This window comes from Cebus imitator, unplaced genomic scaffold (genome assembly GCF_001604975.1).
Source record: "Cebus imitator isolate Cc_AM_T3 unplaced genomic scaffold, Cebus_imitator-1.0 Scaffold8, whole genome shotgun sequence".
Taxonomy (NCBI): Eukaryota; Metazoa; Chordata; class Mammalia; order Primates; family Cebidae; genus Cebus; species Cebus imitator.
In genome coordinates, this window is record NW_016107323.1 from 11,982,886 (window position 1) to 12,002,084 (window position 19,199).

General features: G+C 42.5%; 1 protein-coding gene across 2 annotated transcripts in view; it reads left to right on the forward strand.

Moving 5' to 3' along the window:
* Positions 1-19,199, forward strand: part of LOC108314525 (voltage-dependent calcium channel subunit alpha-2/delta-3) — an 823,636-nt gene that overhangs the window by 625,286 nt on the left and 179,151 nt on the right. For both annotated transcript variants that reach the window (XM_017543458.2, XM_037743848.1), the window contains 4 exons: positions 1,761-1,854; positions 4,766-4,861; positions 10,290-10,411; positions 17,587-17,667. In XM_017543458.2, the coding sequence (XP_017398947.2) occupies positions 1,761-1,854; positions 4,766-4,861; positions 10,290-10,411; positions 17,587-17,667 (393 nt within the window). The remainder of the gene's footprint in view (positions 1-1,760; positions 1,855-4,765; positions 4,862-10,289; positions 10,412-17,586; positions 17,668-19,199) is intronic.

Genomic DNA, 19,199 nt, shown 5'->3' on the forward strand with positions numbered 1-19,199 from the left:
CTAACAAGCATCATGTGTTCAATGACATGAAAAGTGCTTTACACATGTAATCCTATGAGAGGTATAAGGAGATTATCCAGCTGCTAAACAACGTCTCCATGGAATGGACTTATTTTTGGGGATATGCCCTGGGCAGGGAAAGGATCAGATGGACATCCTATGAGCCCAGTGTGTCATTGTCTTTGACTTTTTAAGGACATATTTAAAAAAATGAAAGTATAGCGACAATAGGAATAATACATTTATAGTCCCCCGGAGCCTCTGGCTTTACCCAATCTTAATATTTTGCCAAACTTACTCCAGGTGCTTTTTAAGGGATGACACATTATGGATAAGGCTGAGGTCCCTGGGACCCTGTTCAGCCCCATTTCCCTCCCAAAGAGAATGACCAGCTGTATTTGTTCATTATTCTCAAGAATTTAATGCTATTCCTACATATGTAGGTATCCATAAACAATCTGTAACATTAACTATATTATTTAAAAATATATACTAAACTTTACATGTATGGTATGTGAATTACTATATATAGAATATAATACATACAATATGTACATTTATATGTACTACAGCTTGTGTTTTCACTCATTATATTTTTGGAATTTGTGTTGATCATTTAGCTGTAATGCACTTATTTGCATTACTATATAGAAGTTCACTACATAACTTAATACATTCACTGTCTTACTGATAAGTTGTTTCTAGCTTTTGCTTTTCAGCAAAGCCCTTTATTTTTATTTATTTTTTGCTCCCAGTCAGGGTAAGGACTGGCCTGCCTCATGTGACAGTCAGTTGTCCTCCTCCACAGCAGAGCAATTGGAGAGTTCTAGGATGCTTCTCCTAGACTTACCTTATCCTCTCATTCCTTGGCCTCTTCCACAGAGTTCTACCAAGAGTCTCTTTGGATAGGAACAGATATTCTCCTTTAAAATGAAACAATTCTTAGCTGGGCATGGTGGCTCATGACTGTAATCGCAGCACTTTGGGAGGCCAATATGGGCGGATCATTTGAGGTCAAGAGTTTGAGACCAACTTGGACAGCATGGTGGAACCCTGTCTCTACTAAAAATACAAAACTTAGCCCGGTGGTAGTGGCCTGCATCTGTAATCCCAGCTACTTGGGTGGCTAAAGCAGGAGAATCGCTTGAGCCTGGGAGGAGGAGGATGTGGTGAGCCGAGATCACACTACTGCACTCCAGCCTGGGCAACAGAGTGAGACCCTGTCTCAAAATAAATAAATAAATAAAAATAAAAACAAATAATATGAAACAATTCTTAAATAGAAGGAATCACAAAATAAGAATCCCAGTGGTCATTAAGTTATGATATCCCTTTCCTATGTGACAAGAGGCTGACATCAGGATGCTAAAGAATCTCAGTTTTAGGAGAGGGCAGAGATGGGGATGATGACAGCCGAGTGTTCAAGGAGTACTGGCCTCTGCTCTCCAAATCTGGGACTCAGCCTGCTGGTCCATGGCGAGAACCATGAGATGGGGGGGAAAAGCAGAGGACTGAAGTGTGAGACTCCCAAGCTGCTCAGTTGACTACCTTCTCACCCAAATGCTTTGGAGGCCCCTGTGTTGCAGGCATACCAGGTGTCAAAACTGTTTCATATGTTCAGCTGGTGGGAGCTTAACTCACAAAGCAACACGTTGTGTAAGAAAGTAGCCTGCAGACACTGAACTCACAAGCCCGTGAGCGCCTCTCATGCCCCTCTTCCAGCCCTGCCGAAGCATCCTCTCGTCTCTCCCTCCCAACAGGTGATAAAGAATTGATCCAAGAAGTCCTTTTTGATGCCGTGGTGAGTGCCCCCATTGAAGCGTATTGGACCAGCCTGGCCCTCAACAAGTCTGAGTAAGTGGCTGCACGTGTCCCCCTTTCATGGCCACTTCCTTACCAACACTCCGAAATATGGTTATGGTTTAAAGAACTAAACTGTTTTAGGAGCCTGGTGTTAAAGTTCTTTAATTTTCCCCAAAGCTCCAAACCACAAGAGCTAGAGCAGATTAGCGGCTCGGGCTTGGATGGCAAGCTCCTGGGTTTGACATATAATTTGTTTGAGTTTTAACATTACATGAAATTCGGTACGCTGAGGTAGGGTGACACTTCCAAGAGAGAGGGAGGCGGAAGAGAACTTCGTTTCCTGCTTCGCCACAGCTCTCTCTACTTTGCAGTCTTGAGGGAGCTTGGGATCTGGGCCAGGTTAGGTTGTGAGTAGGACGGAGAAGTGAGAGCCCGATTTCATAGGGTGTCAGATATAACCTTGTGGTTTTATTTCTGAAGTGGAGGGTGGAGGGGCTGTGGGGAAGATGGGGGTAGTTGATATCAAAGACTAGGATGAGAACTGCTTTAGAAGCTTATTATTTCTTTACTATTATTAAGTAGACTATTAAAGATTAAAAAGGAAAAGAAGAACATACCTTTTCCCTTACATCTTCATGAGTTACATGTTCATTTCATTCTACTTTTCTGTTCTTCTTTAGTTCATTCCCTCATTTTGTCTTCCCTTCCATCCTATCTGTCATTCATTCTGTTCTCATTTTCATTCATTCATTCATCGAGTCTTGGCTGTGTGTCTGTTATGTGCCACACTCTGAGTGAGGTATTGGGGAAATGGACAGAAACCATACAAATAGAGACCTTAACACCGTGGCCCCTGTGGTATATAGTGCGCTGTATTATTAAGAATCGTAACTGCTTTGAATGAAAAGTAAAGACAAACGAAGTGTAACAGATCTAAAGTGGAGAAGGAATATGGGAACTAGTTCAAGGCTCGGGGAGCATTCCAGGAACAGCACATACAAAGGCCCTGGGATGAGAAAGTATTTGACACATCGGAGGAATTTAAAGAAGGTGAGCATGGCTGACATACAGAGGATAGGCTGGAAGACGTCAGAGGATGAGGCCGCAGAGGGGCCATGTGCTCAGGACCTTGGGAGTCAGGTTAAGGAATTTGGATTTTATGCTCAGAGCACTGAGAGATCACCAGAGGATTTTAAGAGGTGGAGGAAAGCGATCAGATTTGCATTTTACAAAAAGACCTCTCTATTCCTGTGTGGAGAACAGTATAATGGGATAAGAACAATAGTAAAGGTTCCTACAGTGTTCCCAGGGCTCATGACTTGGACCAGGGCAGTGGGCACAGAGAAAAGAGGTCCACTTGTGGCTTGCTTTAGAGGCAGGGTCCCCAGGACTTGATAATGGGTTTGTTGTGTGAGGGCAGGGAGGTTGAGCCATCAAGGATCATTCCCAGATTTGTATCATGAGCTATTGGGCAGATGCCGCTATTAGCTAAGACAGGAGACACTGGGGGAGGATCAGGTTTAGGGCTGGGCGTGGCCATTCTCTCTTCTAGACCTCCTGAGCTTAAAATGGCTAAGTCTCCCAAATGGAGATGTGGGGTAGGCTGTTTAATATGCAAATCTGGAGCCCAAAGAGACTGCCATTTTCATTATTGGGGGTGTCTTTGGACTGCTTGCCTTCATAGCATGCATCTTATTTCCTGGGAAGCTGGCAAAGAATTGAGCCCTTCCTGGGGTTTCTTTCTCTAGTGAACCTTGAAGTGTTTCTTTTAGGCTGTCATGAAACTCAAAATCTTGAGCAAAGGTTGCTGATTCATTCCTAACACATACTAAAGATTTCCAAAATGGTACCTTGCTTTGTAGTCCACATCTGTAGCAGATAGGACAGCCTGGCTTTCCAATTTGATGTAGGCGACAAGCAGGAATGCATAGTATTGGTTCTGATTCAGACCTTAAACACTTAAAGGTAACATCTACCACTTTGACTTTCATCAAAGATCAAGGAACCAAATGACCTTACTTTGAAGATAACGTGGAGAGTGCTTTCGATCAAATTGCTAGTAGCATTTAGGACGGAGAAACAAGCTCAAGAATTGGTGTTTTCTTCATACATTTATTGTAGGATAAAATTATGTGTTTGTGGAGAAAGGCCATTTGCTTTTTGCATAGAAAAATATGCCTTGCAAATCTCCTGAAGAACACACTCAAGCATATAAAATTTGCTTTGGAAGTTGAAACTAAATGATTTTTAGTGAATTTTTATATTAGTTTTCCTTGCCAGGGCCATTCTTAGAGCTCCCCTATGTGTAGCCTCCTACAGAGATATTGGAAGAAGCCATTTCTTTACACATCTCTTAGGGGTTGGTGGTGAGAGTAAGTCCTGTGGTCTGGTAGAAGTGAAAAGCTGATGGTAAGTGATAAGTAATCAACCCTGTGGACGTCAGAACCAATTCCAGCGAGGTGGAATTCCAGGCCGTGGGATGCTGCAAACTTGGTTCCGTGGCTCAGCTGCTTTAACTGCACACTCCACGAGTGATCTCAAGACAAAGATTAAACTTGGTAGCATTAATGCAAAAAGCTAGTCCTAAGCCCTAATGGGCTAGTCCCTTCCATTCTTAGCCAGATCTGTTTGAACTTGCACCCAGAATCTTGAGATAAAGATGTGTGTATGGTTGGAAGTAGATTTTTTCACATGCTGCTTTTGTTGGCAGGAAATTCTTCATTTTTCCTGCAAGTATTACTGTAAAAACTTTTGTAAGGGATACAAGTTGGCAATCTGTGCTTGGGGGTGTGTGGTGTGTGATGTGTGTGTGTGTGTGTGTGTGTGTTTCTATAACTTCTTTTAAAGCTCATTGCAAAACTACTATTTGTTAAAACATTCTGTGAGTCTTAAAATGCAAAAGCTATGCTATTTTCTGCTGACTGCCTAGAGGCTTCCCCTGATGTCCGCTGTTCTGTTTCAGGAATTCTGACAAAGGTGTGGAGGTTGCCTTCCTGGGCACTCGCACAGGCCTCTCCAGAATCAACCTGTTTGTCGGGGCCGAGCAGCTCACCAATCAGTAAGTAGGCGGGATCCTCTGCAGGGGCCCAGGGAGCTCCCAAAATGGAACATTCAAAGGGAGGCTTCTTTCATTTCTTGATTCCACTACTGGTAGAAACCTAATTCAGGCCATCCCAGGCCTATTGAGATTTTTCCTCTCTGTTCTACCGGGGGGCCCCAGCATGTGCTCTCACCTGCCTGTTAGCCCTTCTGCCACCCTTTGTTCCTCACTCTTGTTGGCTTCTGTCCACCGTCCTGGAGTCCTCTCCCACCCTGATGAGTCATTTCAGAACTCTGGGAGGTGGTGCGGCTGCTGGGGGAGCCGCCAGAGGGAGGAAACGCGCATCTCGTAACAAATGCCTTCAGGGCGTTCAGCTGTTCTGCAGCTATGCTGAGGAATTCCTGCCTGTACGAAAATCAGTGTTCCAAGTCCTGTTTGTTTGTTTATATTTTACTAATAGACCCCTGTGCCTCTATGCTTAGCCTGAGGGACTGCAGAGCTCCACACCCAGGAGTGGACCCTCTGGGGACACTGGGATTTGACAGTGTCTCCTTGTACTTCCAGAGAGGCCTGGATGGATGTTGGGCAGAGAGTTTCCGGGTCTAGTTCTCAGATGCTCAGCCCCTGTATCTTCAGAGAGCCATGGGCCCTTAACTCATCAAATTGGTGTTTCACCAGTGCTAGTAGGTAGACTGTGAAGTCTTTTCTGAGCCCATTAATAAATTTTTTCCATTTCTTTTCTCTGAAGCAAGAGAGATTGTTAAGACATGGACAATGGGTCCCGAGATTCAGAATGTCTGAGAGTGGTTTGCAAGCGTATGCGTGAGTTCAGAGATTACCATGGAACATCATACTCCTAACCTTTAGGTACCTAAAGGTGAATAACCAAGCCACAGGGTAGTTGCTGATCTGAGAGGGGTTGAATCATCAAGGGTCCAAGGAGGTGGTGCTCCCTTGGAGCTCGGCAGTGCTGTTTGCCTCTGCTGCCTGAGGCCCTGACACCCACCATATAACCTTACAAAACCAAGTCTGGTAAATGACAGATGAATCAACGTTTAGATATTTTAAGAGACCAGCTCTGAATTCTGTCCCAGGACTTTGGCCTTCTTGATACTCACATTTATCATCTATGAAGTTGATTATAGTTGCAACTTGATTTTTTAAAGCTGTTTTTTTTTTTTTTTTTTTTTTTTTTTTTCCCACTTCCCTCCACCAAACAATTGTTTTTCCAGAGGGCAAGTTCCTGGGAAGGACTAGAGGTGCTGAGATACACATTGCCTTCTCCTCTTAGGATCCAAAGAGGCAAAGGGAGACAAGGGAATTCATTTTCTATACTCAATAAGGAAGTCTGCTGCTGGCCTTGAGATTGAAACAAGCAATTAAAACAGCAAAACAGTAACAACAATAAAACATGACACCTTGCTGGTCTCATAGCTGTGTTATTGTGATGGATTTAAAAGACAAAGGAGCACAGTAAGGGAGCTGGGAGGTATACCTGGCTCATCTCACTTCTGTGCCTTCATCCTGTCCACCTGAAAAGTGAGAGCAATGATCTCTTTTGGTTCCTGTGAAGATCAAAAAAAATTATGGATGGGCCAGGCACAGTGGCTCATGCCTGTAATCTCAGAACTTTGGGTGGCTGAAGCGAGCAGATCACTTGATGTCAGGAGTTCAAGACCCGCCTGGCCAACATGTCAAATCGCTGTCTTTACTGAAAATACAAAAATTAGCAGGGCATGGTGATGCATACCTGTAACCCCAGCTACTCGGGAGGCTAAGGCAGGAGAATTGCTTGAACCTGGGAGGTAGAGGCTGCAGTGAGCAGAGATCGCACCCCTGTGCTCCAGCCAGAGCAGCAGAGTGAGACTCTGTCTGAAAAATATATATTTGTTTATGGATGGAAAATTTATTTGGGAAGCTAAAAATATCTGCAACTATGTGTTCTATTCTCCGGGTACTTTGTGACCCACAGAGTGGGTACTCAGTGACAATTTGAATGGATGAAATCTTCTGTGTTCAAGAAACTCCTGTTGTTGCTTCATACAGAGGCACCTTGACATCTATTACCTAAGGGCCTTACCTGCCTGTCCTCTCCCATCAAATAGTATTTGTCAAGATCCCGCTATTTGGATACATTCTCTAAGCCAGGCCTCGAAAGTTTTTAGCCTTTCCGACTTTTCGTTTGGTTTTTGATTTTGACTAGGGCATGAAAGGCAGCGCTTAAAGCATTGGGCAGAGAACTTGATCATGTAAAGTTTCTACCCTCTGATTAACTCGTACTATCATCAGTCTCCTACACTGAGACTTCATCCCATATCCTGCCACCTGCATTTGGAAGTAGGTCAGTTATCCTGTAACTTGGCTTCACCCCCGGTGCCTTCAGTATGACCTTTCACATCACCATTGCATATAGCACCCAGTGAGGCTAGCCTTCAGAGTGTACAGCCCTAAGTTTATAAGGGACCACCTACTCCTCCCATGTCAACCACCGAGAACAAAAGAAACTCTCGGGCTTTAAGACTCCCATTTGTTAGAACATGTCTTCAGTGTCCATAGCACTTTCGCATATGGTGTTATGTGATACTGATAGAACCTTGGCAAAGTGCACGTTTTTATTGTTCCCGTTTTGTAGATGAGTAAGTGGAGGTCAGAGACTCAGTTACTCACTCAGAGTCACCCAGCTCTTCCCAGAACCTAGACCAGCCTGACTTACCTCTACAGTAGCTCCTAGTATCCAGAAGGAGACTTTCACCTTATCCAGAAGAGTCTTTTTTCCTGAAGAACATTTTGGGATTCTGTAAAATCAGGTCCCTCCTTCCCGTTTCCTCCAGAAGTGCTGCCTAGTCATTGGCAGAGGGTTTCCCAGCAACTCAGTCCTTTCTCATGAACACCAGGGTTAACAGGGATCAAGTGCTGCAGGCTCCTGCTGGCTGCCCTGGGTGCCAGTGCTGTCCTGGGCAGTGGGGCACTGGATACCCAGATGTGCAGTATTCCAGACCTATTGCCAGCCACCTCCAAAGCCTGAATGTCACCATCTAAGTGAGGACCACTTCACACCTTCTAACCAAGCTACCATCTCATCTGCCATCACACTGGCAAAAGGTGCCCTATGGCACCATTAATCTGTGCTGCATGGACAGGGCACCTCTTAGCTGTAATGAACACTGAACAGACCGGCTGGGGGTGTGAACACCTTCTGCTCAGCTGTGGCTGAACCTGTGACCCGGTGTGGAAAGCAATGATGCATTCCGCCAAGGGCTGGGAAACAGAGGCTCCTCCTCACACCGTCCAAGTCAGGTTAAATTACCCAAGCTTGGTGGCGTGCACCTGTAATCCCAGCTACTTGGGAGACTGAGGCAGAGAATTGCTTAAACACAGGAGGTGGAGGTTGCAGTGAGCTGAGATGGCCCCACTGCACTCTAGCCCGGATGACAGAGGAAGACTGTCTCAAAAAAAAAAAAAAAAAAAAAAAAAAAAAAAAAAAAAAATGAAAAAGAAAGAATTTCACGTCTAGGGAAAGAAATGAAAATGCTAAAATTTCAGTATTTCTGAAGCCTGATGACTTTCGGGTCAGGAAACATTACCGCTGAATACAGCAGCGTAAGGAAGAGCTTGTCTACCAAGATGAGCCTGGAAGTCCCGATGTCCAGCATTCTAGACAACACAGGGCATCTCTGCACTGTTTCAATCTTGCATATGACTCCAAGGTTGGCCTTGGCCTTCTGAATGAGAGTGCTTTAAGAAAAAAATTGTTTTAAGTTTTTAATTTCTAGAGAGTCATCTTGTCAATAAGAGTCAAGATCAAATGCAGGCAGCTATGCTGTCAGACCATTTTTGACCTATGATTACCAATTCTAGTAGCGCAAAATTTTATAGCAATATTAACAAAGTAGAGCATTTATAAAGATGACCATACAGACAAAGGAATTTGAAAGAATTGAGGAATTTTATTTTTGAAGGCATAGGAAATTGTGTTTAATACTGGAGAAGCTCTTATCTGGATATGAGATTAGATTTATGCTGTGATTGTTAAGCATATGCCAAGCACCTGCTGAGAGCCAGGCCCTGGGAATTTGGGAAGAAGGTCCAGCCCTTAGAGAGGAGTTGGAACATGCTAGTACAAGTTACAGGGAGGTAGATTCCAGAGCTATCCAAACACTTGGAGGGTGACCTCCAGTGGCATAAGCCTCCTCTCTAAAAAGTGGGCACTCCATCTTTGGTAGAGGTGAAGGGAACACTGGTTAGACACACCCTGCAACTACAGAATGTTTTCCTGAACTAGGTGCCAAGTTCAGGAAACCAGACAGTTATAACTTAGCATGAAAATTTCTCTCCATGGTCTGTGCGATCCACCTGTATGCTGCAAACTGCTGGGTTGAAAGTGGTGCCATTTCTTCTCCAACTTCCTACCTACACATTTGTCCCCTGATTGGTCTCCCTTCCTGAAAAGTGTCTGCAGCAGACTGTGGCCTGACTAGGCAGTCGTTTCCTCCCCTTGCATTGTATCAGCCAAGATGAGGCACTTCAGGTGCTAGAGAGCACACGTGACTCTCTAGAGGCATGTCAGCTCAATAATCATGCATTGGGACTTGAGTACGCTTAAGGCTCTGTGAAAAGTGCACAATTGTGAAAAAAATCTCCTGTCTTCAGAGATTTTGGGAGGTCTGAGGAGGACGTATGACAATTGTACAGGACAAAAAAAAGGCTATATGAGAGTGACCGAGAGTGTGGGGGCACAGGGTGTGTGGCAAGAACTTGCACATGTCTCTGTGGATTCATGGGGTAGGTGGTAGAGGTGGTGCACTTTGAAAATGAGTGTGATTTTGAGAGGAAGAGATGGAAAGGGGAATGTAGCTAGCCTTCCTGACAGATAAGCTCTCTGGGCAGAAGGCAGGGAGTCAGTGGAGGGCGGGGATGTTCACAGGGGGCATGAGCAGGCCTGTTTGTCTGGAGAGGAGGCAGGAGAGGGAAGAAGGGTGCAAAGATTTCAGTGTGGGCTCACGTTTACCTCCTTCGCACTTTTTCTAAGAAGCATGGTTTACCTTCTTTATACTTGCTCTAAGAAGAATGAGATCTACCTAAGAAGTTGATTCTCCCAAGCTTATGAATATATATGTGTGGGTTTTAAAGCCTACAGAAATCCTATCAGAAAAACCAGAAGGCTTTGTTTGGTTAGCTTCAGATATTATGAAGATAATTAGTTTACTAGATATACAAGGAAAAATTATTTTACCCACTCAGAATCTGACTACCGGAGCCCTGCAAGGTATTTTTGAGTAATCTGGGGTGCGCAGTGTTAACTAAGGCCCCCTCTATACTGAGAAATGCAAGTTGGGGTTCTAAAGGCGAACATTGGTTTTACCTGACGAAGGCTGTCGGGGTGCTCCAGGCCCACCTTTACACTGCTAAGTGATACAGTGTTCTTCTGATTCTTTTCCACTTCAAGGGACTTCCTGAAAGCTGGCGACAAGGAGAACATTTTTAATGCAGACCATTTCCCTCTCTGGTACCGAAGAGCCGCTGAGCAGATTCCAGGGAGCTTCGTCTACTCGATCCCGTTCAGCACAGGTGGGTGCCCTTGTTGGAGGCGAGCTCTGTCCGTCAGGTCCAGTGGGTCTGGGTGTTGCACGCAGGGTATAGGGGAGCTGCCTGAATGCGGACCCAGGTTCAACCCTCAGAGCCAATGCTGAATATTGGGTCAGCCCTGAACCAGTGACCAGTTCGTAAGTGTAATAACCTCAGATAAAAGGAAGCCTTTTCCTTTATAATTATGCAAATGTATTTCAGGAAGCAGGGCTGGTGTTTTGCACCCTATGGGATTTTAATACAAACTTATGTCAATTTTTTTTTCTTTTTTATGTTGTCCTGGCTCCACTTAGAGAAAATTCAAGCATCCCTTGCCAGAACCTTCAGTGAGTCACATCCCTGCAGAGGTCCACAGCTCCCCATTGGAATGAATTGATTTAAATGGATATGCAGGACTAAGGACTGACTTTGTATAGCCATGTGCTCTCTTGACAGGAGCCTGCAGTCACCATTGAGAGGCATGTAGCTGATTAGTTTTTCAGTCCTAAGAGTTTATGATATGATAGTATAAAAATTTAAAGTCACCTGCCTCCAAAAAGAACTGAATCCTATCTTATTTTAACCAGTTTTGGAAGCAAAACATACTGGAAATGCTTCAATTTTCCTCCTTTTTTTTTCTTGCCTCATGCGTCTGGTATTTTGGGCGCTCACTCTATACTGTTCATTGAAGAAACTTGAGAGATGAATGAAACCTAGTTCTGTAAACTTGGGTTGCACCGGAAAGTTCCATCTGTAGTTATATTTTACATATGACATCAGTTCCTTTTATATCAATCTCTTTCAAACATTCCTAACTCAGTCCTAAGGGAAGTTCTCCAGTGTTTGCCCCCAGTCCTCCTCCCTAAGGCTTGGTGCTTTCTCATTTCTGTGACTGAAAATGTTTGCAGAAAGAGTGCTTTTGAAATTCTTGGAAAACAGAGAGTGCTCTTATAATCAGTTGAATGGACTCATTAGGAAGACAGTTCCTCATTAATGGACCTATTTAAGGAGTGGTTGAATGTTATTGATGAGATTCTGTCACTGGATGGGATTTCAGACTAGATTATCTGTTATATTCTTTTCAGGTCTAAGATTCTTTGGGTCTTTGCTCTTTTGCTGATAGGCCTGTATCTATGCCTGCCCATAATTATGTGTGCTTTCTCAAATGTAAATTTCCAGGTGTCTGAAGCTCTCTTTTTTTTTTTTTTTTGAGAAAGTCTTGGCTCTATGACCCAGATTGGAGTGCAGTGGCATGATCTTGGCTCACTGTGACCTCTGCCTTCTGGGTGCAAGCGATTCTCCTGCCTCAGCCTACAGAGTAGCTGGGATTACAGGCCCTGCCACTATCCCAGATAATTTTTGTATTTTTAGTAGAGATGGGGTTTCACCATGTTGGCCAGGCTGGTCTCAAACTGGTGACCTAAAGTGATCCACCCACCTCAGCCTCCCAAAGTGCTGGGACTGTGCCAGGCCTGAAGCTTTTTCTTTATGCTTGCCTATATCACACTTTATTGCTGAAAATATCAAAAGACAGTGAAGTTTTTCATTCTGCTGGAGACCTATGAAGAATAACGTTGTCTTCTATCAAGCAATCTCTCTCTATATATTTATTTATTTATTTATTTATTTATTTATTTATTTATCTATTTATTGTTTGCACTTTAGGTTTAGGGGTACCTGTCCAGATCATGTAGGATTAATGTGGTTTGCTGCCTCCATCCCCATCACCTATATCTGGCGTTTCTCCCAATGTTATCCCTCCCCAACTCCCTATTCCCCCACTATCCCTCCCATAGTCCCCACCAACAGACCCCAGTGTGTGATGCTCCCTTCCCTGTGTCCATGTGTTCTCATTGTTCAACACCTGCCTATGAGTGAGAACGTGCGGTGTTTGATTTTCTGTTCTTGTGTCAGTTTGCTGAGAATGATGGTTTCCAGATTCATCCATATCCCTACAAAGGACACAAACTCATTGTTTTTCATGGCTGCATAGTATTCCATGGTGTATATGTGCCACATTTTCCCTGTCCAGGCTATCATCCATGGGCATTTGGATTGGTTCCAGATCTTTGCTATTGTAAACAGTGCTGCAGTGAACATACGTGTGCATGTGTCTTTATAATAGAATGATTTGTAATCCTTTGGATATATACTCAGTAACGAATTGCTGGGTCAAATGGAATTTTTATTTCTAGGTCCTTGAAGAATTGCCACACTGTCTTCCAGAATGGTTGAACTAAGTTACACTCTCACCAACATTGTAAAAGTCTTCCTATTTCTCCACATCCTCTCCAGCATCTGTTGTCTCCAGATTTTTTAATGATCACCATTCTAACTGGTGTGAGATGGTATCTCAATGTGGTTTTGATTTGCATTTCTCTAATGACCAGTGATGATGAGCATTTTTTCATGTGTTTGTTGGCCTCATATATGTCTTCTTTTGAAAAGTGTCTGTTCATATCCTTTGCCCCTTTTTTTTTTTTTTTTTTTCTTGTAAATCTGTTTTAGTTCTTTGTAGATTCTGGATATTAGCCCTTTGTCAGATGGGTAGATTGCAAAATTTTTTTCCCATTCTATTGATTGCCAGTTCACTCTAATGATTGTTTCTTTTGCTGTGCAGAAGCTCTGGAGTTTAATTAGATCCTGTTTGTCTATGTTGGCTTTTATTGCCAATGCTTTTGGTGTTTTAGTGATGAAGTGCTTGCCTATGCCTATGCCTATGTCCTGAATGGTTTGCCTAGGTTTTCTTCTAGGGTTTTTATGGTGTTAGGTCTTCTGTTTAAGTCTTTAATCCATTTGGAGTTAATTTTAGTGTAAGGTGTCAGGAAGGGGTCCATTTTCTGCATTCTGCAAATTGCTAGCCAATTTTCCCAACATCATTTATTAAACAGGGAATCCTTTCCCCATTGCTTGTTTTTGTCAGGTTTGCCAAAGATCAGATGGTTGTGGGTGTGTAGCATTGCCTCTGAGGTCTCTGTTCTGTTCCATTGGTATACATCTCTGTTTTGGTACCAGTACCATCCTGTTTTGATTATTGTAGTCTTGTAGTATAGTTTGAAGTCAGGTAGTTTGATGCCTCCTGCTTTGTTCTTTATGCTTAGAATTGACTTGGCTATGCAGGACCTCTTTTGGTTCCATATGAAGTTTAAGGTGTTTTTTTCCAGTTCTGTGAAGAGGGTCATAGGTAGCTTGATGGGAATAATGATGAATCTATAAATTACTCTGGGCAGTTTGGCCATTTTCACAATGTTGATTCTTCCTAACCATGAGCATGGAATGTTTTTCCATCTGTTTGTATCCTCTGTTATTTCCTTGAGCAGTGGTTTGTAGTTCTCCTTGAAGAGGTCCTTTACATCCTTTGTTAGTTGTATTCCTAGTTATTTTACTCTCTTTGTAGCAATTGTGAATGGTAGTTTGCTCTTGATTTGGCTCTCTGTTTGTCTGTTATTGGTGTATATGAATGCTTGTGATTTTTGCACATTGATTTTGTATCCTAAGACTTGGCTGAAGTTGCTTATCAGTTTCAGAAGATTTTGGGCTGAGACGATGGGGTCTTCTAAATATACAATCATGTCATCTGCAAATAGAGACAATGTGACTTCCTCCTTTCCTAGTTGAATACCCTTTATTTCTTTTTCTTGCCTGATTGCTCTGGCTAGACCTTCCAATACTATATTGAACAGGAGTGGTGAGAGAGGGCATCCTTGTCTACTGCCAGGTTTCAAAGGGAATGCTTCCAGTTTTTGTCCATTCAGTATGATATTGGCTGGGGGTTTGTTGTAAATAGCTTTTACTGTTTTGAGATATGTTCTGTTGATACCAAGTTTATTGAGAGTTTTGAGCATAAAGACCTGTTGAATTTTGTTGAAGGCCTTCTCTGCATCTATTGAAATAATCATATGGTTTTTGTCTTTGGTTCTGTTTATGTGATGGATTATGTTTATAGACTTGCGTATGTTGAATCAGCCTTGCATCCCTGGGACGAAGCCTACTTGATCATGGTGGATAAGCTTTTTGATGTGCTAATCAGTTTGCCGGTATTTTATTGAAGATTTTTGCATCTGTGTTCATCATGGGTATTGGCCTGAAGTTTTCTTTTCTTGTTGAGTCTCTGCCGGGTTTTGGTATCAGGATGATGCTGGTCTCATAAAATGACTTGGGAAGGATTCCCTCTTTTTGGATTGTTTGGAATAGTTTCAGAAGGAGTGGTACCAGCTCCTCTTTGTATGTCTGGTAGAATTCAGCTGTCAACCCATCTGGTCCTGAGTTTTTTTTGGCTGGTAAAAAAAAAAATAGGTTGGCAGCTATTAATTGCTGCCTCAACTTCAGCTCTTGTTATTGGTCTATTCAGGGTTTCAACTTCTTCCTGGTTTGGGCTTGGAAGGTTGCAAGTGTCCAGGAATTTATCAATTCCTTCCAGGTTTACTGGTTTATTTGTATAGAGTTATTTTTAGTAATCTCTGATGGTAGTTTGTATTTCTGTGGAATTGGTGGTGATATCCCCCTTATCGTTTTTAACTGCATCTATTCAATTCTTCTCTCTTTTCTTTTTTATTAATCTTGCTAGTGATCTATTTTGTTGATCTTTTTAAAAAACCAGCTCCTAGATTCACTAATTTTTTGAAGGGTTTTTTGTGTCTCTATCTCCTTCAGTTCTGCTCTGATCTTAATTTCTTGTCTTCTGCTAGCTTTTGAGTTTTTTTGATCTTGCTCCTCTAGCTCTTTCAACTTTGATGATAGGGTATCAATTTTAGATCTTTCCTTGCTTCTCATGTGGGCATTTATTGCTATAAATTTTCCTCTAGACACTGCTTTAATTGTGTCCCAAAGATTCTGGTATGTTGTGTTTTCATTCTCGTTGGTTTTGAAGAACAACTTTATTTCCACCTTCATTTCATTGTTTATCCAGTCAACATTCAAGAGCCAGTTGTTCAGTTTCAATGAAGTTGTGTGGTTCTGACTTAGTTTCTTAATCCTGAGTTCTAATTTGATTGCCCTGTGGTCTGAGAGACTGTTTGTTATGATTTCTGTTCTTTTGCATTTGCTGAGAAGTGATTTACTTCCAATTATGTGGTCAATTTTAGAGTAGGTGTGATGTGGTGCTGAGAAGAATGTATATTCTGTGGATTTGGGATGTAGAGTTCTGTAAATGTCTATTAGGTTTGCTTGGTCCAGATCTGAGTTCAAGTCCTGGATATTCTTGTTAGTTTTCTCTCATTGATCTGTCTAATACTGACAGTGGAGTGTTAAGGTCTCCCGCTATTATTGTGTGGGTGTCTAAGTCTCTTTTTTCGTCATCTAGAACTTGCTTTGTGTATCTGAGTGTTCCTGTATTGAGTGCATATATATTTAGTATGGTTAGCTCTTCTTGTTGCATTGATCCTTTTACTATTATGTAATGCCCTTCTTTGTCTCTTTTGATCTCTGTTGGTTTAAAGTATATTTTATCAGAGACTAGGATTGCAACTCCTCCTTTTTTTTGCTCTCCATTTGCTTGGTGAATCTTCCTCTGGCCCTTTTATTTTGAGCCTGTGTGTATCCTTGCACGTGAGATGAGTTTCCTGGATAAGCACACCAATGGGTTTGACTTTTTATCCAATTTGCCAGTCTGTGTCTCTTGTTTGGGGCATTTAGCCCATTTACATTTAGGGTTAATATTGTTATGTATGAATTTTGATGTTAGCTGGTTGTTTTGCCCATTAGTTGACGCAGTTTCTTCATTGTGTCGTTGGTCTTTGCCATTTGGTACGTTCTGGAATGGCTGGTACTGGTTGTTCCTTTCTATGTTTAGTGCTTCTTTCAGGAGCTCTTGTAAGGCAGGCCTGATGGTATGAAATATCTGAGCAATTGTCGAGCAATCTCTTAAGATTTCCTTTTCACAGTCCTCTGAAGAAAAAAATAGAACTTACCTTGCTGTTCTTCGAATCATTGAGCTATCCTTTTGTGACAGAGTGGCTTTTGCCACAACTGTACAGGGAGAAGGAGCTGTGGGGAATGAGAACATCTCCCCACGTTGCTTTGTGTATGTGTACTTGTGTGTGGTGGCCCCTCTTATCAGTTTGCTTTGCTATTCACTTTTTTTCCTAGAACTATCTGGGAAAATGAATTCTGATTAACTCAAGCTGTTGTTGTATTGGTTTTTGGTAACTGGGATTTTCACCAAACTTTCAATGTAATGGTATAATGAAGTGAATTTTACCTTGTTCATGACAAAGGTACAGATGACCTAACATCTTAGGGCATTTCATAACCCCGTTAGAGTCAGGGAAAACTTAAAAATCACTAACTACAAGTCACTGTGGTGGAGCTCTCTCTAATTTTCTCTACTATGTATTCAATACATGTACAAACTGGAAAAGAAACTGGTTTTTATTGCTGCTTAAACTTGGGCCAGGAGAAAATCTCTCATTGCTTTTGTCCTAAGTGTATTCAAATTCAGGTTTGACTTTTCCGTGCTTCTCAATTCAATTGGATTTCATCCAACTCACATTCATTGAGCACCTTTTATAAGGTTGGCATTGGACTCCAGGCATTCAGAATTTGTGCTCAGTATCTTTTTTAATTCATGCATATTGGAACCATTGCTGGTAATTAAAAATCTCTTACTACTAATGCCATATTGTTACCAGAATAATAATAGTTTGGAGTGAAGATTGCACTCCAGCTCTATCCCTGTTTAGAATGGTTTTGCTCAGAAAAACTGGGCTTGAAATTATAATTTTATAGATCAGCAAAAATTTAACCAATGAATCAGAGCTAAAGTCGCCAACTTGTAAAATAATTTCAAAGCCCTCATACAGCTCTCCATGGCTATATTTAGACAGGCAGTGTAAATATGACCACTGACACAAGTAAACACTGCAATTTGAAACCACAGATTACCAAAAAATGTGGTCCCTCGATGGTGGTCGATGGTTTCAATGTGAAGAGGCTGGATGTCCCCCAGCACACTGGTGGTCATAACTCAGCTCACTGGTTTTTTCAGCCAGGAGGACTCACAGCACTGCACTCATGGCCTGGCAGCGTAGGCAGTGCATCCACAGTTCAGAGGACTCTAGGGCCTGGGACTGAACCCCAAAACAATTTGCAGAATTGGTGACTATGGGCTGATATGATTACTCTCTTAGCGTGTACACTGTAATTAACTTTATTTTTGTTGTGGTATTTTTTTTTTACAGGACCTGTCAATAAAAGCAATGTGGTGACAGCGAGTACATCCATCCAGCTCCTGGATGAACGGAAATCTCCTGTGGTAGCAGGTAAATAATGGATTCAATCCATGAAGACAAAGTAAGCATGGCGCCCATTCATCTGGCCAGTGGGCTACTTCTACGTAGCATACTTATCCTCTGAAAAGGTTTTCAAAGGAGAAAACAATTTAAAATTACTTCCTCCTCAGCATGGTGTCATCTCCTTCAAACCAAGGCCCTGACAGCTGGTGGTGGTTGATGTGAAAACAGAAAACTTTCCCAGGGTTTCTGTCCTTAAGCTGTGAGCCAGTGAGAAATTGTTTGTGCATGCCGAGGAGAATTTCTTGATGGTAGGTAGCACGTTCATTCAAAGTAAACTCCACATCTCTAGCTTCTGTGTCATTAGGTTGACAGTAGGCGTATGAGGAAATTGCAGGTTTGTTTTAGGCAAACACAAACTGAAATGTGCCCTTCTCCAGAGATACTGAGATTTTCATCCCCCTAATCCCCCTGGGGAATTAGAATTAGCTGTATGTGCAGGTGCAGGGTTTGGGACCAGCGGAAAGCTAAATATTATATGACTGAGCATCTCAAATTGTCAAAGAAGACCTGTCTCTGGCTTTTCCCATATCTCTCACTTTTTAGGAGTGTCAGCAGCTCTCTGTGGATGGCTGGGGGCTTTCACTGGTGGCATCTGACCTAAAGGGCTGGGGACTACCACAAACCTTTCTTTGAAGACAAATGCTGACATAAAAACAAAGCCTGAGGGTGTGGCTGGCATATGGTTTATTCTGATCTTTTTGGAGCCATTAGTTGATGGGTGGGTGATGTACCCAAGCACCACCTGGTATTGGCTAGGTTTACTAAAGGAAGCAATTTTGTTCTCCAGCAGTCTCCCTCGATAAGTTGCACTTTAGGATGACTTTGAACACCCACTTCTGTGTCTTCACACACTGAATACTTTTGGGAAAGAGTGCAAACGGAGCAGATGGAGGAGCCCTTTTTGAAGTGGTTGTTCTTTGGCGAGGAAATACTGAGTTTGTCCCCCCACTTTCTTTCTGACTTAGCCCGGCATCAATAATTGTATTAGTAGGGTTGAAAGATCCGAGGACAGTTACCCTGGTTATTCCTGAGTTACTGGGTATGACAAGGATGACAGCCTTATGTACCTGACCTGTGGCTCATCTTGAACTAAGCAGACCTATTCTTAATCAGCCAGGAGATATGGACTCTGAGGATTCACAGTTGCTGTCTTCAAATTTTGTCACGTAATCACATGTTCCTTGAGGAAAGTGGGAGACAGGATCATTTAACTCAACAAGATTTATTTTTGCTTAACGGAGGTCAGACTTGCTTACCTCCAGACTGGTCCAGCGAGCTAATTCTGAAGGCATGTTATCTCCCAGGAGCCGAGGCCACATGCAGCAGCTGTTACAGACATGGTCTGGCCAGAATATCTAGCTCTCTGTTTGAAATTTCTTTTTAAAACCCTTTCCTTGGGTTTCTAGTTTAGACATCATGAAGGATGAGCCCTGAAGTCACTGTGCCTATCCCAGCCACCTCTGTCCAAGTTTACGGACTATGCTCACATATTTCCAAAT